Raw genomic sequence first — 23,217 nt, 5'->3', positions numbered from 1 at the left:
CGAGGTCGATAATAGTTTTGCAAAACCATGAAATGTTATCTTTTTTAGAGTACAAACTTCTTTGCCAACGGTTCAATCTATGTTAACAGAGAACACACCAACCACCCTTTGGTCTATGTATTTTTGAGCTTTGCTGTCCAACTGGAAACAATTGTATTTTTAAACACTGAATGCAAATCAAAATGGGCAGTTCATAAATGTAATCTTAGACAATTAACCCGTTAGTACCCGACCCCATCGCCTCAAGTGCCATTTTTGTATTTTATGTATTGCAACTTCCTTGTCTACTCCATATATTTTATTCAGTCTCAATTGACTTAACGTTGCTATTAATGTTGTGTGCACATAGTATTTAGTATCTTTAAATCTTTGGTTTCATGGTTTCATTAGTGTATACATGTATAATATACATGCATTGATTATACATTGTATTATACATTTTCTCATAAAAAGTGCAAGCGGAACTTTGTGCAGCATTTTAGGAAGACCGGTTTCTGTTTGGGAACGGACGTATCTTGACTTCCTGTTATTGGTTAGTGCTTGTTGCGTATTACAGAAAACTTGGACGCGTGTTAATTTTTCTCTTAATCTTCCTCAAAATACCAACGTTGTGTCTTTAGTGTGTCCCGTATTTTCGGTGTGAATTTAAAGCAGTCAGTAGGTATGCCACTGTCGGATCGCTCGAGCTCTGACGGCGGCGGGGAGCCTCGGAGTCCTCGGGCCCGGAGACCCCGCACTCGCTCCCGCAGCCGCCACCGCAGCGACAGCCGCGAACGGAGCCTTTCTCCGTATAGCTTCGGGCCGAAACTCCCGAAGCCGCGCAACAGGGAGAAGGAACACGAAGAACGGGACCGCCGATTCCGAGAGGCGAGAAACATCAGGCGGATCCGCATCGGAAGCCGGTCTCGGTCCCGGTCCAGGTCCAGGGAGCGTCCCAACAATAACAACAACATCAGTCACAACCACTGGTCCGAGCAACGGGACGCTCCTGGAAAACACGGCAGCTTCAAAGAAGATTATTACTACGAACAGCAGCGGGACGACGCTCAGAGACAGAGACAAGAGGCTTTTATTGCCAGGTAACGCATGGAAACACCAAACGGCAATGAATCTATTAATCGTTGAAGGGTCGGTCTAACTATTCAGTCATGCTTTTCTATGAAGTTATGATCACATAAGATAGATAATAAAATAAATTGAAGCAGCAGAGATCAAGAAATCCTGACTTTTAGTTCATAGTATGGGTCAGGCTTCAGATCCCTTTTATTATTACGTCTCAATTGTACAAGTATAAGAGAGTCAAATACTTTTTGTTTTATGCTCCTCGACATTGACATATCCTGTCTGGTAGATGTCTTTCAACAATGCCCCCACTTTGTTATTCAGGTTAAATATGTGTACATTCCAAGCCCAAGTTGAGGTAACCCTGATGACCTTGTTTTCTCTTCAGTGACTAGTGAATACCTTACCAAAAATGTCCTTAATATTATATTCTCGTTATTTTAGTGGGTTTCATGGTTTGTTGTTACTGATACCTCTGACATTGTTTTGAAATGCCTTGTCTTGATAATAGTAAAAAGCATCAAGAGGAGAAACCTATTTACAGAAAATCCGATGCAAAACAAAAATCAGTGTTTTTAAAAAGCTCTTGAATATTTCTTGATCGTCCAAAAGGTTTCAATACAGTTAACCATGACTTTACTTGCTGAATTATCCAGATGTGGTTTAAGAGAGACTGTTGAATGGTTGAAATCATTTTCACAATATCAATACAGGTATTTTCCAACACTGCTAATGTTGATTTGTTGCACAGCTCTACAGCTGTACAGCTAATCATACAAATCATACAATTATTCAGGTTTTAAACAAATGGGGGAACTGATATGAATGCTGCCTTAATGGTCTCCCCCCACATTGTTACATAATAACATAATAAGTTATTTGTTTAGAATGCTGCATCTGTCTGTCTTTCTGTTGCAGGCGTCTGCAGGAGAGGGAGAGGATCGGTGAGCTAGGTTGTCCTGAAGTTTGGGGGTATTCACCAAGAGTGAAAGAGCCAGAGTAAGTCAATAATCTGTCCTTCATAGCAACACATTTATCGTACAATATTGTTTTTAAGAAGCACCACACTTTTTTTTTTTTTTCTCCAGCACTGCACATGTTTATTTCTTTGTTCTCCGACAGCTCTGATGAATTCACACCGGTCGAAGACGAGAAAAACAGCAGCTCAGAATCGAGCTCAGAAGGTACAGCACACAGTGTTTAAATAAAAAATTAAAGCAAAAGTAATAAAAATAAATTACAGGCATATTGAATGCCATTTGTATTTACGAAGAAATCTCTGTTGTTCACAGAAGAAAAAAAAAAGAAGAAGAAAAAGAAGAAGAAATCCAAGAAAAAAAAGAACAAAAAGCACTCAGAGGACAGCGAGCTAGAGTCAGATTCAGACGGTAAGACACTCGTAATACCAATCATTTTAGAAAGTGTATTTCACAAGTTTTATCAGCTTAAATGTCATGTTATCTTTCAGAGGAAGAAATGAAGAAGAAAAAGAAAAAGAAGAGCAAGAAGTAAGTGCTAACATGCAGCTATACGCCAGCTTCATTCTCACGGAAAAAGGCCATTTTGATTAACCAAACATCTCTTCCCGTTGCCAAACAGGTCAAAGAAGTCCAAGAAGAAGAAGGTGAAGAAGAGCCGCAAGGAGTCGAGTAACCCCAGCAGTGAAGAGTCAGAGGAGGAAGAGGAGGATCCCAACGGGGTGATGTGGGTGGAGAAAACCTGCATGGACGAACACGTGGTTGGCCCCGAAGCCCCGCTCACACACATGTCCCAGGACGACCGACCTTTGGAGTGAGTCTGTTTTTACTGTTGCAGTTTACGTCACGCTACTAATGCTCATCACATCGTGGTGATTAGCAGACCCAAACAGAATCGCCACAGTTTTCAGTGATGAGCCAGAATAAAAATCTGTGGAATTTAGCGGACTGTTTTTCTCCTTGGACTGGAGATGTTTTACCATTCTACGTTTTTTATGTATTTATTTTTCTTTCTTTTTTTAAATATTTTTTAATTCTGCAGATTCGGTGTGGCTCTGGTGATTTAGAATTGTCTGAGAACACCCAAAATTCATAACACGGACAGGTTATCTTTGCTAGCAATGACATGAGGCCAACTTCCTGTCGTAATTCTGTTTTAGTGCAGTTTAGAGCAGAATATCAGTGATTCCATCAAGCATTCATCATTTCCCTTAAAGCACCACACACACCTACAGCCTCACAGATAGCTGTAGACTCTTAGTCTTGTAAATTCAGTGATTCCTGCTTTTCAAATGTGAATATTTGCTGTTTTTCTTTCCTTGTATGATGTCTTATGGTTTTTGGCTGTTAGACAAAACAAGACATTCGAAAATAGTCAGCTTGGACCTTAGGAACTTGTGACGTCCATTTTAATTTTTACCATTTTCTGACATGTAGGCCAAACAGTTGATCGAGAAAATCATCTGCAATGAGATAATAAAAATAATCATCAGTTGCAGCCCTAGAAGTTGGCTTACCAAGTGGTACGAACTAGTCTTTACTCTGATAAGAGGAAGCAAACATCTGTATTAACAGCACATATCATTTTTTATTTTACAGTCATTTTTTAATAAGTGCATTTTTTTTTCTTCTTCCAGTTTTGGTCATGCGCTGTTGCCAGGTGAAGGTGCTGCGATGGCGGAGTACGTGAAAGCAGGCAAACGTATCCCGAGAAGAGGCGAGATCGGTCTCACCAGCGACGAGATCGCAAACTTTGAGAAGTCTGGCTACGTGATGAGCGGCAGCAGGTACGTGATGTTTAGAAGTAGGACTATAAACTCTCACCGTGGCGGTGATACAATTTGTACTGCAGCAAATTAATAACTGCCGACGTTTCAGATGTCCGTATGATGCAACGAGACGCACGCATTTATCATTATTGTGATACTCACAAATTTCAAATGTAACCCTGCAGACATCGTCGTATGGAGGCTGTGCGTCTGAGAAAGGAAAACCAGATCTACAGTGCAGACGAAAAGAGAGCTCTGGCGTCCTTCAACCAGGAGGAGAGGAGGAAGAGAGAGAGCAAGATCCTGTCGAGCTTCAGGGAGATGGTGTACAGGAAAACCAAGGGCAAGGAGGAGAAGTGAACATCACATCTCTACAGATTACCCCTTTTTTATAGGACACCTTTACTTTTTTTTCTTGGGGTATTAATGTTGTATTTGTTTGGACAATAATCACATTCAGTTTAGGTTGAATGTACAGTGTGGAGAAGGATTTTAATTGTAAAGAAAAGTGAGACTGAGAAGTATTCTGTTGTATAATATTCTCTTCCCTTTCAATCGTCAACTTTAATTTGATCTTGTTAATGTTTTGCAAATTATCCGGATCACAACGGTAAATAAACTTTCATTATCAAGTTGTGGTTTCCACATTTTTTTGGTTTAAAAAAAAAAAAAAAAAAAACTTCCGGTAATTTATAAGTGAAAAAGCAAAGATTAGAAAAATGTTGAAAAACTGAACATCATTTTGTCAAGCTTTCTATTCTCTTAATCATTTTGTGACCTCTCAGATTTATCTTTTGACTCCTTAAACCCAGAATCACTGACTTAGAGCAATCTTTTAAATTATACCAAAGTGCAATATGTACAATATGATTGTGCGTATTCACCTGAGCTGCTACTGTCAATATGTTCATCTGGTTTATGCTGAGTATAGTTCACTAATAGTTGAATAACATTTATTATCTATCCTGTTTCAACCAGTTCCCTGGAGCTGGTAGATATTGGTAAAGTCAAGTAGGTTTTTGGTTCAAACACCTCCTGATATTTTGGATATTACCATATTTTCAAACCAGTCTTTAAATGTGGACATGATGGATAACAAGACTGCAAAAAAATGTTCAGTATCAATTAATCTGTTGATCATTTTCATGAATCAATTAATAAATCTAAAGTTTTAGTATTAATGAACGTCCGTTACATTCAAGCCATTGCCAAATGAGTTGATACAAAGCTAATTAAGACTATCGGCTTCACAAAACTCTCTGTATTTCTCAGCATGGCTGTGTTTGGAACATGGTGTTGTCTGGCGACTTTCGTCTGCAGAAACTCGAGTGAAGATAATTACCGCTTCTGAAGAGTCCAACATGTTTGTTTTTTTTGTTTTTTGTTTTTTTAAATCATCCGTGTCCTCCTTGGCTACTAGCAACTGCGTGTAGGAGGGAGGGGGCGTGATTATGGAAGGCTGTATCATGTGGATGCAACAAAAGTGGTGTTGTCATTACTTATAATCCCTCATTGGGATGACCACTACGCACTATAGCTTTAAATAGAATATTTTGAAAAATGTACAACTTCTCAAAACACCATGTAAGGTCCAGTGGTGTCTGAACAACAAAACCAACCAACAAGACATTCAACTGACAATGATAGAAAACATTGAAAAGCAGCAATTTCTAACATTTGACAAACAATTACCTAATGTTTCCAATATCAAAATAGTGGCAGATTAGTTTTCAGCTCTATTGGCAGGCAGATCGTCTCGCTGTTAATTTACTCTAAACAATTCAATTAGTTTGGAGTTTTTTTGACTGATGCAGCCTTTCGACCAGGAGAAGACATTTAATACAAATCACAACTATGATAACCATTATCCCAAACAATGTCTAGTCTCTCTACAGAATATTAATATACTCCTCTTATACAACACTGGATTATCACCTTTACAGGTGACATAACATATACAGTATAAGCACCACAACATATGAACAGGTGTAAAACAATGACTTGATTAGAGCACCAATCTCTTGTCGGTTGCCATTGAAATCCAACATATGAGCCGAGAAGCCTCAGAAGATTTCCAGTGTGGAACAGTTTATTTGATAACAGGTAGGATTGCCTTAAAAGACTGAAAACAAACAGCTGAATGTTAAATATAATCTTTTAATGTACAACTTTCTTCTCATCAGGGTCTTCATATTCTTTGTCATCAGTGGATGTTCTCGAGTCCCTGTTGAGGAATAAAAAGAGTAAAATTCTGCTGGAATTCTAAGTATACATGCAATTGTACAGTTTGGGGAAAATTACTTTTAGAGCTGGGCAATATATCAATATACTGATATCGTGATATGAGACTAGATATCGTCTTAGTAATATCGTAATGTGGCATAAGTGTTGTCTTTTCCTGGTTTTAAAGCCTGCATTACAGTAAAGTTACATCATTTTCTGAACTTACTGTTCTATTATTTGCCTTTACCCACTTAGTCATTATATCCACATTACTGATGATTATTTATGAAAAATCTCATTGGGTAAATATTTTGTGAAAGCACCAATAGTCAACACTACAATATTGTTGCGGTATCGCTATCGAGGTATTTGGTCAAAAATATCGTGATATTACATTAGAAAGATATCTGAATCCCCTTTCATAATGCAAGAATATACTAAAGTATATTATTCATTTAACAAGCTTTATGTTTGCAAATGTTTTCTTTCTTGTATTGGTACCACTTAGGCTTGTACCATCTACTGTCAGTGTCTTTTCTGCAGATGACAGGTTGTAATCTGATTGTTTACATTACATCATCTTAAGTATTACCAACAATTACCCCAATAAAAGCATAAGTTACCATTATCACTCAGCATTTTACAGTGTTTTATATTATATAGATATTACTTTAGTATATATCTATCAAGTTTCAAAATTGCTAGTTTCATTTCATAGTGTGCTACATTTTGGCTAAAAGGGTCTCAGGTAATCACTGAGGTAAAAACACTTGCAATGTCAATGGCTAACTGGAAGACAACCCCCAAACAGGGCTGCTGGATGGTGTGAAAATGTATTAAAAAAATATTTTTCTCTTTCTTTGAAAAATATATAACTCAAAGCGTTTGCGTTTTCTCGCAAAAGGTTATATTTCTGTGAACACACGTCATGGTTAGTCACTAACCTTGGAATCGACGTGCTGTCCTGATCCCGACACTCGCTTGTCTCTCTCCATCAGATACCACTGCCACGGATACCGAGCGATTCTCTTTTCCTACAGGGGAAAAAACAAGAGCCTTTAAATCAAGTAGCTTAGGGTACAAAACGCGGACAGACAGCATGTTTCACGGTTTAGCTTTATTCTACTTATTAGCATGGTCAGAGCCACATTAGCATCCAGCATCATTACCTTTCCTCCGTTGGTAAACTTGTGGATCTGTGCGGTGGCGACGCCAGGAATAATCAAACACACGGTCATGACGGCGAAGCCGGGCAAAATTTCATACCACATGATAACAGCCGGTAACTGTTAGACGACAGAGAGCCACTTAGATAACAACAAAGTTGCCCTAAGACTCAGTTTATTTTGCTAAGAAGCTAACAAAATGTCGACTCTCTTGACGACCGCTACAGTACAAGAAAATGCTTCCTGTTGAGTGTTTTCAAAAGAAAAGCGTCAGCAGATAAAACTCGTCATGTTTTACAAACAACTAGACTATTTTGCCGTCAAACGTTAGTATACATTCTGAGAGATATTTTCTGTTGCTAAATTTATAATTAATTTGTTAAAACAGTACTTCCAACGTTACATAGAGGAATGACATTTTAGACTTCACATCGAATGTTTTGGGAAGAGTTTACTCAGTAGCGAATATAACTTGTAATTGCTATTTTAGATTAAATAATTATTATGACATTAGTTGCTAACTGAACACTCGCCTAGTTTGTGTGACAATGTGTGTCTCATACAAAACAAACTGCACCAATCTATTACCTTAAATTTAAAGCTTTTATTCTGGAGGGCATCCGAAACAGGAAAGCTTGTTTTCGCTATGGATATTTTCGCTCACAAGGCCCCCTTCTGGCAGTGATGCGCAACTGCAGGCCCACCCATCAGAGGGAAAAGAAAAGGAAGTTTTTTTCCCTAGGATGGCGAAGGCATTGCTCTCCCTCCGATTGGCAAGCACTCACTGTCTGCTCTGCTCTGCTCTGCTCTGGTTGGGTTGGTTAGGTTTAGCCAGGTCAGGGTAAGCCAATCAGAAGTAGAGTAGGGCGGGACATGCCTTCGACATCGCCACTCGCTTACGGTTAGTTCGGTCGGTTGCTACTAGTCCGCTAACTTGCTAAAAAAGTAAACAAGTCTGCGGAATGAGATGAAATACAACCGCAGGACGAAGTAGCTTTTCAACTATGAAGGAAGACAAGGAAAATGCTCGGCCGAGGGAGCGAAAATTGGAAATAAAGTGTGAAGATGGAGAAAAGACGGAGAAGTCCAAGGAAAAGAAAGAGGCCATGACAAAGGTAAACTTGCTAGCCACGTTTGCTAACGTTACAAGTCGTCAGTTATGGATACTAATAACGTTAGTTTAATGAAATAACAGCATGCTTTTAACTAGCTTGGATTTGTCGGAAATAAACATGCATTGTCCATTTTGTAATTTACATAGTGAGACACATTGTCACTTGGCTTACCCTAACTGGAAGTTAATATTAGTTAATGGTTGTCTTTTTCCAGTCTGATTGTTCTCCCAGATGTGATAATATCTTCTTTCTTAGATCGTAATCAGACGTTTACCACCAAGTCTGACCAAGGAAGAGCTAGAGGAGCATTTACAACCTCTCCCAGAGCTGGACTACCTGGAGTTTTTCTCCAACGACACCAGGTGAGTTGATATAAAGACGTTTTATTATTTAAAAAAATACTATCACTGACTCTTAACAGTGTAACCTGACATGAGTATTCTGTCATTTCAGCCTTTACCCTCACCTCTTCGCAAGGGCTTACATAAATTTCAAAAATCAAGAGGATATAGTTCTCTTCAGAGATCGATTTGATGGATATGTGTTCATTGACAGCAGAGGTATGAAGAGCAAACATTTACAGCTAAATACACAAACTTAAGTTTTTTTCTCAGACATGAATTGAATCGTCATGCTTGTTTTTAAACAGGACAGGAGTATACTGCCATTGTGGAGTTTGCACCTTTTCAAAAGACTGCCAAGAAAAGAAGTAAGAAAAAGGATGCAAAATGTGGAACAATTACTGAAGGTAAAGCTATTTACTGGTATAGGTTATGTTATAATAGAAAAGAGAGATTTGGTGATGGTTGAGTTTAGTAGTACTTTTTTATTTACTTACGATGCCTACCATGCAACAAACTGCCAACATTTATTATGTGTATATTTGTGAATATATTTGCCTTTTGTTTCATAAAGAGTTAGTAGTTGTCATAACTGTTCTTAAACTCGTGGTCTTGTCTGACCTGAAAATACCTTACTTCAATTTAGTATAGTTATATAGTACTATATTAAGCTGTAGAGAAGTAGTCTTACCAGAAGCATCACCATGTCTTTATTTGTATGGTGCATTTTTTCTTTCAGATCCTGATTACAAGAAGTTTCTTGAATTTTACAACGGCGATGACGACAAGTTGGCATCAACACCTGAGACCCTGTTGGAAGAGATTGAGGCAAAATCAAAGGAACTTGTAGGTAAGTGAACAGTCCCTTACATTAAAGAGTGCAGCCAAAACATCATTGTATATATTTTTAAACGGACACACTGCTGGATGGAAGAATTCAAACATACTTTTTTTTCTCCCTTCAAGCTAAAAAAACAACTCCTCTGCTGGACTTCCTGAAAAATAAACAGGTAAATAAAGTACTGTGGCACAACAGTGTGGTGTTCTCGTTACAATTGTTAAGATGCATGAAGAAGGCTGGCCTCATGTCTTGTTTTTTATGCTGTTCAGAGAATTAGGGAGGAAAAGAAAGAAGAGAGGAGGAGGAGGGAGTTTGAACGCAAGCGTCTGCGTGATGAAGAGCGTCGTAAGTGGAGAGAGGAGGAGAGAAGGAAGCGCAAAGAGGCAGAGAAGATAAAGAGACTTGAGAAACCGCTGGAGAAAGACAAGGACCTAGTAAAAGAAGAACCAAAAATTAAGGTGTGTGCTGCAGTCGATTGGAGCAGTTTAAAACAGTATGCAATAATCTCCAATACCACATTATGATTTTGTCTTTATTTTCAACTGTGTAGCTCCTAAAGAAGCCAGACAGAGGGGATGATGCTGATTCTGAGAAGCCCAAGGAAAAAGCCAAGAAACCAGAGAGGCCAAATAAAGAGGACAGATCCATAGGGAGCGCTGATCATAAGAGGCGTCAGCACATTGAAAATAAAGAGGATCGAGGAAGGAAGTTAGTTGCTTCAGTCATTTAAAAAAAAAAAATACATTTCCCACTTTGAACAAAATATTTAAACCGGATTTGTGCTTTACACACAGAGTTGACGAAGACGGGAGGAAGGAGTTCAGGGAGCGAGACCCAGACCGAGACAGAGAGCGAGATCGAGAGCGGGAGAAGGAGCGGCGGCAGAAAGAGAAGGAGCGCGTCAGGCGACAGGACGAAGATCGCCGGAGAAGGAGAGAGTGGCAGGATGGAGAGAACTCATACAGGAAGAGGGAGGAGGAAGTCAAAAAAGATAAAGAGCGTGTCTTGGAGAAGAAAAAGGGTGAACACATTGGAGACTCCGCTCACTCTGAGAGGCCGGAGAGGCCTGCCAAAGACCACAAGAAGGAAGACAGTGGTAAAAGAGAGCGACTACGAAATAAGGTGATGACTCGACCCTCTTGAATCAAGTACTTTTTGCAATTGCAAGCATTTTTTCTAAAAGAGTTGTTTCTGTACAAAAGGACCGGCCTGCGATTCAGCTGTACCAGCCAGGGGCCAGAAGCCGGAATCGAAGGGGTGGAGGAGGAGCCGAATCCAACTCTGGCGACAGAAAGCCAGATACTGTGACCGAGACCGAGAAAGTGGCTGACAAAGGAGACGATTGAGCAGATTTCTACTTATGGCATTTTAAGTTTGGTGAGGAGAGGGGAGACAGCCCTGTGAGGCTCAGAGCAGCAATGTGGCGCCTCAGGGCAACATGCACTGCAGTTTAAGCAGGGCTCCATCCGGCTCTCCCAGTCTCGGAGGAAGAGCTGTGATTGCGGAGTCTCTTAGTGCCTGAATGTGACCCTCTTTAGTTTTATTTTTTAGGAAAGGCACCTTGGAAAGAGTTTGGCTGTAGGGCACATTAGGTAAAGCCAAAGCTTTCATGAACTCAAAGTGACCTTATTTCAGTACAATTTCTCTGATGTAAAGCTTTGGTTTTCAACATAATCCATATCAAAGTTGTTAACTTTCTGTTTACTCAATATGTAACATTGCCAAGCTCATCAATATTGTTTCAACACTGTCTTGAATGAGATTTCTGTTGTAGCATAGACATTTTCAGTTTGAGGTGTACACATGGAAATTACATCTTCTTCTGCCTGGGGAGCTAGACAATCCAAATGTATGTGCAGCTTTTATTAAAACTTTTCATGGTCTGTAACTGTAAAAATAGTCACACAGGCACAATATATGCTGAAGTACTTAGCCTGTACTTACCTGATTTGGGATCATGTGATTTATTCATACAGTGACTGAGGAGAAATAGCCATTTCTGACTAGACTGCCATGTGACAGCCACGTCTGCATGCCGACGTCAATCAGAGGGATCAACCTGTGCTGCCCCCCCCACTCGTTTTCTTATCTGAAACCCCTTAAACATTAATGTGTGTTGCACTAAACTGAATACAGCATGAGAAAACATCACAGCTGGTTATGCTAACATACAGTTGCCACTTTTGACTGGAAATAAAAGGTATTTGCTTAAGTGTTCATGTCTTTTTTCCTCTCTGGGGAAACGTTCAGCCTTGAAATGCACTGATGGTTTTTAATAGCTTTAACTTGTATTTTTGTTTTAGCTATTTCAAAACACTACAGTGGTTCCGTTTTGTTCACCTCTTCCTCCACTTAACTAGGCTGGGTGCACTGCAGTGCTTTTTTTGTCTGCTGCTGAGCAGCTAGCATAGCACACTGTGAGGCAGTAAGTTATGATGCTCTCTATTGCAGAGTGGTAGAAAGTTGCCAGCAGCCACACAAGTTGTTTCTCCTAAGAACTTGCAGGAAGTGCAGACGCTGCTGTGCCTTTTTGACAGCAGCTGTGGTGTTAGTAGACCAGAAGAGGTTGTCTGATATGTGGATTCCCAGGAATTTCAATTTGAACTCTTTCCACACAGTCTCCATTTATGAAGATGGGAGGGGGGTCAGCTATGCACTTCCTGAAGTCTAGGATAGGTTATTTTGTTTTTCCGAATACTCCTGTGATGGAATAGTAATTTTATTTAATCAACTTAAATATGTATCATTAGAGCACTAGATTTGACCCAAAATGAACTTATAATGCGTACCCTGCTTTAGTTGATATTAACATGTAGTAAACCTTAGGCCTTTGGGGCCTTCAGTGTCTGCTGCAGCTGTCCACTTTACCCAGGTGGTAATCTACCTTTAGTTCAAAACATTTGGATCTGTTCAGATAAACATACATACTGTATGCATTTCACCTTTAGTGTCTAGGATCAGTAGGTATACAACACGGGTAGTGGTGGACGCAGTACTCAGATTTTCGTTCAAAAAGGACCCCAGAAGCCTTAGTAGTATATTTATACTTACCGTATATTTTAATATTGTTCCTACATTATTTTCCTATGCAGTGATTCACTGGGGGCTCTAACCTCAGTATGCTCTTTAAGTATAAGTTGTAATACCAAGATGTAAAAGTACTGAAGTATCATCATGTCAAATGTGAAAGCATTCACTATACACATGACTTTTTATTCTGTTATATTAATATGAGCATTAAGCAGAGTTTTAATGTTGCAGCAGGTTGAGGTGAAGCCAATTAACTACTTTATTTAGTTTTGGCTAGTTTCATCCATAGCAATGTATCTTTTTTTAAACTCTTTAATATGTTTTGTATGTAATATCTTTATCTGAAAAGTAACAGAAGTGGAGCAAACAGTGCAACATTTCCCCAATAGTAGTAGAAGTATAAAGTAGCATCATGTAGTACACATATCTCAGAACTGTATTTAAGTAGACACATCACACATCATGGCTGAAGGTCCTAAGATTTTTTTTTTTATGCTGCGTTGCGTTACAATTTTTTTAAAATTGTCAACATTCAAAGACAGGCAGTCAGAACAGAAATAAACAAAACACAAGTACACATTATGCCAGGGGGATTGCACTTAAATAACAAATACATCACATCACAGATTTTATAGTGGGTACATAGATTGATGGTTTTAATAGCTTTTTTGTTTTTAGAATATTGAATTGATTAAATGTAATGTTTGAGTTCATTTTCGAATATTAAAAAAGATGGTTTGTGGGTGGCAAATTTAGACTTATGAATATGACATTTAGCGAGTAACAGTATCAAACTAATTATGTAGTATTTATTTGTCTTGATGGAAATATAAGAAAAGAACCAAAACAATACATTTTCATGTGACAAGGAAAATTCATAGTCAATTTGTTGGGTAAATAAATGTACTGACATCCTGCCCAAAAAATACAGGCGATAGAACCAGAACAGGACGCATGTTAACAAACCCTCCCAATGGTGTCGCTGTGTGTAGAACTTGGAGCCAGTTGGACGGACGCTTATTGGATAAAAGGGCCGACGTCACTTCCTTCTCTCTCTTCGGCCACCGCCATAGTAGGGAAAGGACTGGGGACAAAATGGTAAATACAAAATCTTTAAACATCCATTTCAGCAGCCCCTGTAAACCCGCACAACTATATTGTGTGATTTATAAATATGTCAATAGTACCTCATACATATGTATGTTGTCTAAAAAGAGGGAATATCAGCCTATTAAAGCTGCTCAATGATGCTAGCTGGTTCCCACTCTGTAGAGCTACGCATGTTAGCCTGTAACTTCCTTTTATATATGTTAGCTGCTTGCTTATTTATTTATACTTCGTAAATGCTTTTAAATGTGTTTCTTTAAACTTGCAGTTATATAACATTGGATCGAAACGCTATCTGTGTGTTGACCTGGTAATAATGGCGCGCTTTGTTGTTTCTAGTCGTCCCACAAGACTTTCAGGATCAAGCGCTTCCTCGCTAAGAAGCAGAAACAGAACAGGCCCATTCCTCAGTGGATCAGAATGAAGACTGGAAACAAGATCAGGTGAGTCTATAATGCGTTTGTGTTTATTTGTATGTTGCACCATATGCAAGATGAAGCTGCCATGTTTGTAACGTTACATGTGGACACAGCGTATGGAATAACGTTAGTCAACATTGAGTCACTCATATTCACACTCATTTGCCAGTTTATTAGGTACACCTAACTTGCACTCCTGCAGTTTAATAGAACAAGCATGCAGTCATTTCTAACCCAATTTTAATGATGATCAAGATGCTCACAGATATTGGGTCAGATGGGAAATGAAATACATTATACAAAAGCACAATGGGTAACAACCATATTTATCAGTTTCTTTGAATCTCATTTTGTGCAGAATATATAAAATAAGAATATAAGGCTTTTGCAGGACTTGTCAGAGTAAAGTTTGGTTATGCATTACATATTTAAAGATACCAAAGAAACATAATTCTACAGCACCACATATAGCCACCAAAATGACCATAAAATAGAACATAGTCTAGACTGCTGTATAGGTTGCTGCATTCATTTTGCAATGTAGACCTTATGAATTGGTAATTAAGTGAAATATAAAACCTAATATATGGACTGCCATGTTTACTTGGTTTACTTAATCAATTATTTCCACAGTAAAGTTTGAGTGTTCAAAAGAAGAAATGTCTCCTAAGGTGTAGAGGATTGTTTACATCTTGTGAGAGCTTGTCTGTTTTAATAGTTTTTTTAAATTTCAACTTCATTTTTGAGCTTGTCTCAGCTCTCCGATATCATTAAGTGCAAAGATGTACGACTGGCTGACTAATGCAGAACAGGAGCTTAATGTCATGTAAAGCAGGTCTGCAATTGCAGCACTCATTGCAGTAGAGTGCTGTCATTAACCCTGCTGAGAGCATCTTTCTGCAACAGAGCTCTGACTCCTGCTCACTCTGGTGGTGATGAGGAAGCTCTGTAGCTGAACATCTCACTGTTTGTCCAAAATGGCTGATATATGATGATGGATGATAAGGATTTCAATGGGTTTTCATTTTACTATGGTCTGCAATGTTTTCTCATAATGGCTACAATCATTTAGTGCCAGTGGAAAGAGATTATGCATGTCATTGTTTCTTCAGAGGTGGATTTACAAGTAAGATTTAAAACAGATTATTGCAGTGATCTTAAGTGATTGACTATATATCACACAGGGTTGGGATGTGTCAGTTTGTGGCCTCTGAAATAAGAGCAGCATCAACAGAATTTGCATGGTTTCAACTGAACTCATTTGAATAAGACTGGTATCATCTGTTTAGTAGCTGTGGACTTCTTAGTTGGTTTTGACATCTCCAAGAAAATAAGTAAGAACACCATTAATACAGGACTGGGAAAATGCCTATAAACACTAAAGCTTGGATGTAAAAATCAATTTTCACACCTGGCTCCATGTCATTTTTTAAAATCCTAGTCAGTGAAGTAATTGCCACTCAATTGCACAAGCAACTGACTACAGGGGTGATATGCATGTTTCAATGTCTCCCATGAATATGGGACACCAGTTCCCAGACCATACATCTCAAGGTGCAGAGCAGTTTTTTTTTAGTTTTTTTTTTTTTTTTGTTATAACAAGCTTTACTATTCAACCTTTAATCTCAGCTCAATTTATGTGTATGTAGTAGCCACACTGTCAGAATAGATGTGTCCCTCTTTTGGTAAGTTAAATAGTAACTTTCTGTAAAAGAGGGTAGTTGAAACATTGTACAGCCCTCAGTAACATTTTTTTTTTTTTTTTCCACTCGATGTTTAACAGTTTTATAGTTAATTTGTCACTGTAGCATACCTGAAATGTTTTGTTTCTAATGTTTGTTTTCAGGTACAACTCCAAGAGGAGACACTGGAGGAGGACCAAGCTCGGCCTGTAAACATGAGGGTCTCTGGATCCAAGCATCCCAACATCTGCTGGGCCTGACCGCAGGGAGGGAGCCATGTTATCTGGACCAGCAGTCATTTTGTACAGATACTCTGGTTATGCTCATGTTTGACAATAAAAGATCTGTGATCAAACTTGATATGAGGCTGTACAGCCTTTTTATAACTTTTTTTTTTAACATTGTTTTTCTGAGGCAAACATTACATTCGAGGGTTGCTGCTGATACAGCTCTGTAGGAAGACAAGGGTTTCACTCTCCTGACCACATGCCTTTAATGCGACTGCACTTTTTAAGAGGAGAATTTCTACGACGGTTTCATGGAAGATTGTGGTTATTTCTAGTTTGGCCACTACTAAGCTCTGGCTTTGTTGCTTGTGCCAAAGACGGCACTGTTATTCAAGAAGCCGAATCTAGTAGCAGCACAAACTATAATGTTTACTTTAAGTGGTTTGCCATGTCAGCAATCCCTAACATTGAATTGTTTACACAAGCAGAACTGGGTAGGTTGGAAGAAATGTTCACAAACTCTTGTGTATATACCGTAAGACTTTTATTAGTCAGGTTCAGTTAAAGTTAACTAATCTGATCAAGTGCCAGTACTTTTACTGGATGAGGACTCCCTGAAAAGTAAATACATCATAGGTAAAATGGTGCAGACAACAAAAGCAAACCTTTAAAAAAAAGTTATCCCTTTTGATCATCACTGCTCATTTTCAATTTCTGCTTATTCAATCCTAAATGTTAAAATATGGCTATGCAGGAATTTACGTTAACTTGTTCTCAAGAATTTACTAGAAGTGTTTGTCTTGAAAGAGCGATGTGGGTTGCTTTGTAATGAATTCTGATTTAAATTACAATTGTTTTAAGAACTGTAAGGACTCTAAGATTCTTGCCCTACATAAGGTTAGGAACCACTGAAACGGTAAACTGAAATAATGCACATATTTGGAGGCTTGTCATAACCAGACTCAGCTTTTGTTCCCAAGAAATGAAAACGAGGTTAGCAGCTTTCTTAAAGACCCAAGCCCCCAGCTGCTCCTTGTCTTAGTCGGGTCAAATGAGTTCACGTCATCTGTCTCTCCATGATCGACCTCATCATATGCGGTCATGTTCATTGCGCCAGCGCTGTTGTTGTTGACGTTTTTGTTGATATTTTGCGCACATCCACAGCCGTGCTCATCATCCCAGGTCCCAAGCAGCTCCTTCATCTCCAGCGGGGCGTCTCCCTTCAGATACTGCCAGGCTCTCTTTCCATTGTAGTCCATGGCATCTACGTTGGCACTGAAAGCTCCGACCAGCAGCTTGACGACCATGTACTGCCTGTGCATGCTGGCGACATGCAGCGGGGTGAGCCCGCCGCTGCCCCGCACGTTCACATTCACTGGGATCCCCGCACTTTCTGCGTACTTTAAAAGTTTGAGCAGAGTCTCGTCCTGTCCTCTCTTGGCCAGCCAGTGCAGAACTGAGTACCCGCTGATGAAATCCTTCCTGGTTAACAGATAGGGGTCCTCAGAGATGAACTCCAGTATGGTTTCATAGTTACCCTCCACTGCAGACAGCATCCATGCGTGCTCCATCGGATACAAAGCCCAGCCTTCGTCCGGCTCGGAGGACACACTGTTCGTTTGTGACAGTACGCTACTAAACCCGCTGTGTGTTGGATTGCTTAAAAGCAACTCTTTCAGGTAATTTTTACGCATAGCGGGTGTGAACGAGCCTCTCTCCGGAGCCTCCCTCTTTAGTCCTCCCGGTGCGGAGCTGTCAGTGACTTCCATCTGCCTCTGCAGCCTCGACCTACGCTGGAAAGCACTGGGCATGACATACCTCGAGAGTCGCTCCACAACGGCGCCCTGTCTGGATATCCCGCTGCCGTGGGTGGCATTACTGACAGCTGATTCAGATCCAGCGGAGTCACATCCATCATCTGATCTGCTCTCATACATGCTGCTTGGCTCCTTGCACGCTGAGTTCAAGACTACTTCCTTTAGACAACACCCCGAAGATATGACAAATTATAAACTCGGGACAGTTTCCCTCCACTCGACTCATTCCGTGTCCTGGGAGGAAACGGGTTTATTTTTAATATACACACAAAACACTTAAGAAATGCAAACATGTAATTGAAAGTCTTAAGAGCAAATAGACTAACTTCTTAATTGATAGACGTTCAAATGTAATACCCGATCCGAGAAAAATCAACGTCTCTATCAGGCTGCTGTCACGCCAATGTTACTCACCTGTGTGTCCTAATAAGCGCACACCGACTCACGTATTCAGTGACCGAGTCTCCAATTGTAGCGACCATTAAGCACTTCAGTCCCCGTTATAGGTAAATAGAGTTATTTTAAGGTTGTCTACCAAATACTTAGCTATAGATGTAAGCCGCTATCTTCCTCATTTCCTCAAAAGAGGAATTGAAACAAAGTTCATTCTAATCTCATTCTCAGGCAAAACCAATGGCGAGAATCCCACACGTGACCACTGATGGACTTCAAAAAGCAGGAAGTAAGTACAGCCAATACTTCCCTGACACCAATTATAACTTAAACTGCAAACCAAATAAAAGTGATAGCAGGGACAGATAAAAAACAAAAACCTTTATTTCAGTAAAAATTTGTTCATAACAAAAACATTCAGTCCGTAAAAGATTCTGGAGGAAGTTCAACAGTCAGCTCATCGAGTGTTTGAAGAAAGGCATCCAGCTCTGAGCAATGACCTGGAGACGGGAGAAGTTAATGATAGAGTAGGTTAAATATACCTGTAGTTAATGATATATTTGTAGTTTCAAACCAAAACATGTGCCCATACTTAATGGCTACAGCTGCCAGACAATTGTTCTTATTTAGCGCTGCATGTTTTCGAAATCTGGCCATTATTCACATCAGACAGGTTAACATTTAATTTACTAGAACTGTTACTCCACATAATTGCAACTTATTTATATAGCACCAGGGTAAGCCATATTGGAACTCTTCATGTAATGTGTGTATGTGTGTGTATATATATATATATATATGTATATATATATATATATATATATATATATGTATATATATATATATATATATATATATATATATATATATATATATATATATATATATATATATATATATATATATGAGAAAGTGGTCAGATTTGAACCACACTTTAATATCTGATGATTGTAGACAAATCAATGAGAATCATTTTGTGGCAATACTGGATTTCTTTTTTCTTAAATATGATGAAATCAATTTGTCACACATTTAATGTGATATTTCATCCATAAACAATTGTTCTAGAAATGTACAATCAATGAGATTTTGTGGCATGAAATGATATACTGCAATACGATTTTATCCACCCTGTACTTCAGTTTATTAAACTGACACTAAAAATGTTTTTTTTTTCCCTAATCCCAAACAAGTGTAGATTCAGTCCTAATAAGAAGTTGATACCTGAACGTGTTGGCATCTTTACAGGTGACAGGTTTGGGAGTGGCTCAAACATTTCCAGGTCCTCACACAGATGTGGAGCTTGTGGGAAACAGGCCAGTCCAGGTAGAGCATAGCTGCTGAGAGCAATCAAATCCTCAGGTATGCTATACTTCTCAAACTCTGGAAAAATACACATCAAAATGCATGTTTTAAAATAAGCTTTTTTTTTTTAAAAAAAAACCCATATCATGGGTGAATGAACCTTGTACATATTGAGTAATTAACATGTCTGGCATGTGCAAGGTCTCTTCTGTAGATGAGCCTTAATGGGCCAAGTCCTGAGGGAATAAACCATTAATGGACTTTAGGAAGCAAAACTAATGGGATGCTGCAGTGGGAGTTATGCAGGAGTATCATTTCTGATTGAGCAGCATTTTATAACTACAACCCATACCTGAAAAGTGATTGTGAACAGCTGATGTATGACTTTTTATAAAGTCTGCATTACTATAAACATTTTAAATACTAACTTCTTTGGTAGCACCAGAAGCACTACTAAAGGCATCATAATTACCTAGTGGGTCATAAGGGATGAACTTTTCAATTTCTGGATATTCCCCCACTTTGGAGTTTTGGTCTGAAGCCTGTTTGACTTTAGTTTCCTGTAGGGAAACAAAACATTACAGCTATAGAGCAAATATGTCACAGTATAGCTTGACATTACTTTTAGTTTGTAACTCTTATGGTTATTCCAACCTGTGACTTTAAGAGTTTCTTCTCTTGTGTGTTGACAGCAGGGGTTAGGATTTTTTTGTTGACAGCACCAAAAGCCTTACGACCAGATGGCAGAGGAGTGTGTAAGGTATTGGCAGTCATAGGAGATAAGAGTTTCTCTGGTTGGGGGGAAAGCAAAGAATGCACATTTCCACATGGACCAATATTGTTGCGAGAACAAGAAAATATCTCAGAACTAGGTTGGCATTTCCATACCTGGAGCAGACTGAAGCCGCTGTCGCATCTTCAGAGTAGGTGGATAAAGACATGCATTTTCCCGCTCTGCAAAGATTATGTTGGCCATTGTATCTGGGGGGGGAAAAAAAAAAAAAACGACATTATTAGCTACTGCAACACCTTACAACTCATGGAAGCGCCCTTTCTGTGGCAGACATTTAGACACATAGCAAGAAGAAGAGCACAGACGTATTCACAGGGCCCTGGTATGGACCTTTTTAACAGCAGACATTTTGACTTTTAGTAGGAAAAGCACAGCTGAAATAAATAACCTTAACGATGGCTCGATTCCATCAAGTGTCCCAGTAGGCCATTTCAGTGAGTCAGCATGCTCAATACCAGGGCCTCTCCTAAGTGGAATGCAGCCATCATTAATGGTTTAGAATACACCTGTGCTTTTCCTACTATGACATGTCAACATGTCTGCTGTGAAAAAGGTCTATAGTTCATGCAGGCTCAAGGGACACTTAAATAAATGGAACCAAGTCATCATTAAAAGGGACCGTTCACCTGTAAAAAAACCAAAACAAAAAACACTAAAGAAGCATATTCTCCCCTTATTTTATCAATCTAGATTGTTTTTGGTGCGAGTTGCCCAGTGTTGGATACGTCGGCCATAGAGAGGCCTGCCTTCTGTCGAATATCATGGAACTAGTTGGAAATAATTCCTACACGAAAGGTCTGGATTATCTTTAGTAACCTGGTCATGATTTCTGGAACGACACATTGCCGTTTCAAATGCATTTTTTTGTTGCCGCTTTGAGCATCACAAGCCAAGTGCCATCTAGTTTAATTATATTTGAGAGAAGGCAGACATCTCTACAGCCCATATCTCCAACGCTGGGAAACTTACACCAAAAACAAGTTAGAGTAATCATTTAATCAGCATCAATCACAACTATGTTGATAGTCAAAGGCTAAAGTAAGTTAGTTTTGTACTGTTGTAACTCCAAGGCGTCGCTGGGGCTTTGATTGGCCAGTTTCACTTTCTTCTAACATTTTATAGGACAGACAAATAATCATTGGTTGCATTCCAAAAAGTGTGAAGTTCATTTTTGACTTTGGAAATATTTTGACAATCAAGATCCACTTACTAGCCTTTAACCTGTCAGTCTTCATCAACACATAGCCGAGTTATCACAACTGTGCCAACAAACTCCATCCACTTTATGGCAGGTAACGTTAACCAGCCAGTGTTTACTCAGCATCTGACACTACACATTTAAAGTAAAGTTCAACTAATTGCCAATCTGGAAATGTTACAGCACTTAGTAGCTGTAGCTACCGACAATGAATGACAGTGATCCTCTACTGAAATACAAGCTGGCTGACTTCATCCTCCGTTTTGGGTTTAATGTTAGCACTTTCACGTCACTCTGTCTTGTGGCTACTCAACACAAATTAACGTTAGTTTGATTTTGGTTTGCCATAGCAACGAGTTAAAGACAAGTTAACGTTCCACCAAAACTGTAACTTTTGCACACACGAGAACGAAAAAAAAAACACGTTAGTTGATCGGACTACTGCTAACGTAAAGTTAACCATACGTCTCTGCTGCTAACGTTAACGTCAGTTTCGTTGTATTTAACGTTAACGTTTCAAAATGCCAACCTTAACCATAACCAGCCAACCTACTGCCATTTAACAGCCAAATAATGTTAACGTTGATTGACGTAACGTTAGCTTAATTAACGCTAGTTCAAGTTAATAAATTTTTGCTGTGCTGAAGCTAAGGATACAAATTCCAAATCTTGCCGAAAGCTAACGTTAAGCTAGCTTACCTTGGTCACGTATTCGTTAGTTTATAAAACTCTAGCTACAGTCTATGGTATTAGCTAAGAAAGCGGATAAATGCCACAATAACTTTGTTGCACCAGTATTGTCGTTAACGTTACCTCGATCAAGTATGCTAACGCCGTTGACTGTTCTCCTCGCTCTCAGACAAGAAAGTTGTTATGGTCTAAAAATACGGTGACGCCACCGACTCCTTTTTAAATTCACCGCCTTCGTCCTATTGGTCGCTGTAGCAGAGGATTTTTACTCCTCGGATAGTCCCATTTCCTGAGTTGGAAAGTCGTCCTTCTGCTGCAATAGTGAATTATATATCACTATTATATATATATATATATATATATATATATATATATATATATATATATATATATATATATATATATACTTGTTATCAGGGTTAATGCTAATAAATAAGTTTTCACTCTATCTGTTTAGCAACTAAGGTTACAACTTACAACCTGATACCCTTACATGTGAACAAAACATATATTATATGCAATATATTAATAAAAAGTTTCTTACCATTAACCTAACAGTTACTTTCGTCCACCATGTCCTTCTTGTTGTTCCGATTTAAGGAGGCATTCAGGGGAATTTTCCCAATCAGGAACTCATTTACCCGATTATTTCGAGACCACATGAATGCAGCATTAAATGGTCTTTTCTTAAAATAATTTATTTATGAATTTAGTCCCTGTAGATTATCTAACGTTACGACGAACGAATAGATGCAACTGTTTCTGTATAATCAATCTTACTTCCTCATCTGTTTAAACACATCATATGTGTGTTTATGGCTGCCTCTTATACAGTCTGTATGATCATAGATATATAAGTTAATTGTATCTATGGTGTATGATGGCTGCACCTAATATGTTGAAGTCATATTAAAACATCTTTGTTGCGTTCAGTGTTTCCCGTGGTTTAATTGCCACTTGCTGTCTATGCAACGTCCAATGACTGTGGTTCACTTCCATTCGCACTGGACGACACCATGAAGGCATCCTGTGGGGGAGCTCAGTGGGTAGCGCTCATTTCGA

The 23,217-nt window shown here is 39.0% G+C and overlaps 6 protein-coding genes across 9 annotated transcripts; 3 read left to right on the top strand and 3 right to left on the bottom strand.

Moving 5' to 3' along the window:
• Positions 1 to 497: 497 nt before the first annotated feature.
• On the top strand, positions 498 to 4,440 carry nkap (NFKB activating protein). Its single transcript, XM_078260287.1, has 8 exons — positions 498 to 1,079; positions 1,981 to 2,061; positions 2,185 to 2,246; positions 2,355 to 2,450; positions 2,531 to 2,570; positions 2,662 to 2,853; positions 3,677 to 3,826; positions 3,994 to 4,440. Exons 1-8 carry the CDS (start codon positions 664 to 666, stop codon positions 4,166 to 4,168), a joined length of 1,212 nt encoding a protein of 403 aa, XP_078116413.1. The 5' UTR covers positions 498 to 663; the 3' UTR covers positions 4,169 to 4,440.
• Positions 4,441 to 5,875: 1,435 nt separating this feature from the next.
• On the bottom strand, positions 5,876 to 7,438 carry ndufa1 (NADH:ubiquinone oxidoreductase subunit A1). The gene is made up of 3 exons (XM_078260288.1): positions 7,201 to 7,438; positions 6,976 to 7,065; positions 5,876 to 6,032 (listed from the first exon to the last, which is right to left on the bottom strand). The coding sequence occupies exons 1-3, from the start codon at positions 7,300 to 7,302 to the stop codon at positions 6,012 to 6,014; spliced, it is 213 nt and encodes a 70-aa protein (XP_078116414.1). The 5' UTR covers positions 7,303 to 7,438; the 3' UTR covers positions 5,876 to 6,011.
• A 628-nt stretch (positions 7,439 to 8,066) lies between these two features.
• upf3b (UPF3B regulator of nonsense mediated mRNA decay) lies at positions 8,067 to 11,706 on the top strand. Of its 2 annotated transcripts, XM_078260286.1 has the most exons (11): positions 8,067 to 8,312; positions 8,568 to 8,674; positions 8,766 to 8,872; positions 8,962 to 9,060; positions 9,393 to 9,503; positions 9,620 to 9,663; positions 9,764 to 9,952; positions 10,045 to 10,202; positions 10,289 to 10,616; positions 10,697 to 10,871; positions 11,471 to 11,706. In XM_078260286.1, exons 1-10 carry the CDS (start codon positions 8,202 to 8,204, stop codon positions 10,838 to 10,840), a joined length of 1,398 nt encoding a protein of 465 aa, XP_078116412.1. In that variant the 5' UTR covers positions 8,067 to 8,201; the 3' UTR covers positions 10,841 to 10,871; positions 11,471 to 11,706. The 2 variants fall into 2 exon arrangements, with proteins under 2 accessions (XP_078116412.1, XP_078116411.1); XM_078260285.1 differs by having other exon boundaries at positions 10,697 to 11,706.
• Positions 11,707 to 13,495: 1,789 nt separating this feature from the next.
• rpl39 (ribosomal protein L39) lies at positions 13,496 to 16,092 on the top strand. Its single transcript, XM_078260281.1, has 3 exons — positions 13,496 to 13,622; positions 13,971 to 14,074; positions 15,897 to 16,092. The coding sequence occupies exons 1-3, from the start codon at positions 13,620 to 13,622 to the stop codon at positions 15,943 to 15,945; spliced, it is 156 nt and encodes a 51-aa protein (XP_078116407.1). The 5' UTR covers positions 13,496 to 13,619; the 3' UTR covers positions 15,946 to 16,092.
• A 389-nt stretch (positions 16,093 to 16,481) lies between these two features.
• sowahd (sosondowah ankyrin repeat domain family d) lies at positions 16,482 to 18,433 on the bottom strand. 2 transcript variants are annotated; one of them, XM_078260278.1, is made up of 2 exons: positions 18,191 to 18,433; positions 16,482 to 18,010 (listed from the first exon to the last, which is right to left on the bottom strand). In XM_078260278.1, the coding sequence occupies exon 2, from the start codon at positions 17,894 to 17,896 to the stop codon at positions 16,922 to 16,924; it is 975 nt and encodes a 324-aa protein (XP_078116404.1). In that variant the 5' UTR covers positions 17,897 to 18,010; positions 18,191 to 18,433; the 3' UTR covers positions 16,482 to 16,921. The 2 variants fall into 2 exon arrangements, with proteins under 2 accessions (XP_078116404.1, XP_078116405.1); XM_078260279.1 differs by lacking the exon at positions 18,191 to 18,433 and adding an exon at positions 18,103 to 18,187.
• Positions 18,434 to 18,535: 102 nt separating this feature from the next.
• On the bottom strand, positions 18,536 to 22,879 carry pttg1 (PTTG1 regulator of sister chromatid separation, securin). Of its 2 annotated transcripts, none has more exons than XM_078261341.1 (6): positions 22,700 to 22,879; positions 20,363 to 20,455; positions 20,129 to 20,265; positions 19,947 to 20,034; positions 19,394 to 19,552; positions 18,536 to 18,669 (listed from the first exon to the last, which is right to left on the bottom strand). In XM_078261341.1, the coding sequence occupies exons 2-6, from the start codon at positions 20,448 to 20,450 to the stop codon at positions 18,587 to 18,589; spliced, it is 555 nt and encodes a 184-aa protein (XP_078117467.1). In that variant the 5' UTR covers positions 20,451 to 20,455; positions 22,700 to 22,879; the 3' UTR covers positions 18,536 to 18,586. The 2 variants fall into 2 exon arrangements, with proteins under 2 accessions (XP_078117467.1, XP_078117466.1); XM_078261340.1 differs by lacking the exon at positions 22,700 to 22,879 and adding an exon at positions 22,279 to 22,379.
• Between the last annotated feature and the right edge of the window lie 338 nt (positions 22,880 to 23,217).

The sequence above is a fragment of the Sander vitreus genome, chromosome 10, assembly GCF_031162955.1.
Source record: "Sander vitreus isolate 19-12246 chromosome 10, sanVit1, whole genome shotgun sequence".
In the NCBI taxonomy this organism is placed as follows: Eukaryota; Metazoa; Chordata; class Actinopteri; order Perciformes; family Percidae; genus Sander; species Sander vitreus.
This window is presented reverse-complemented; position numbering and strand designations above follow the sequence as displayed.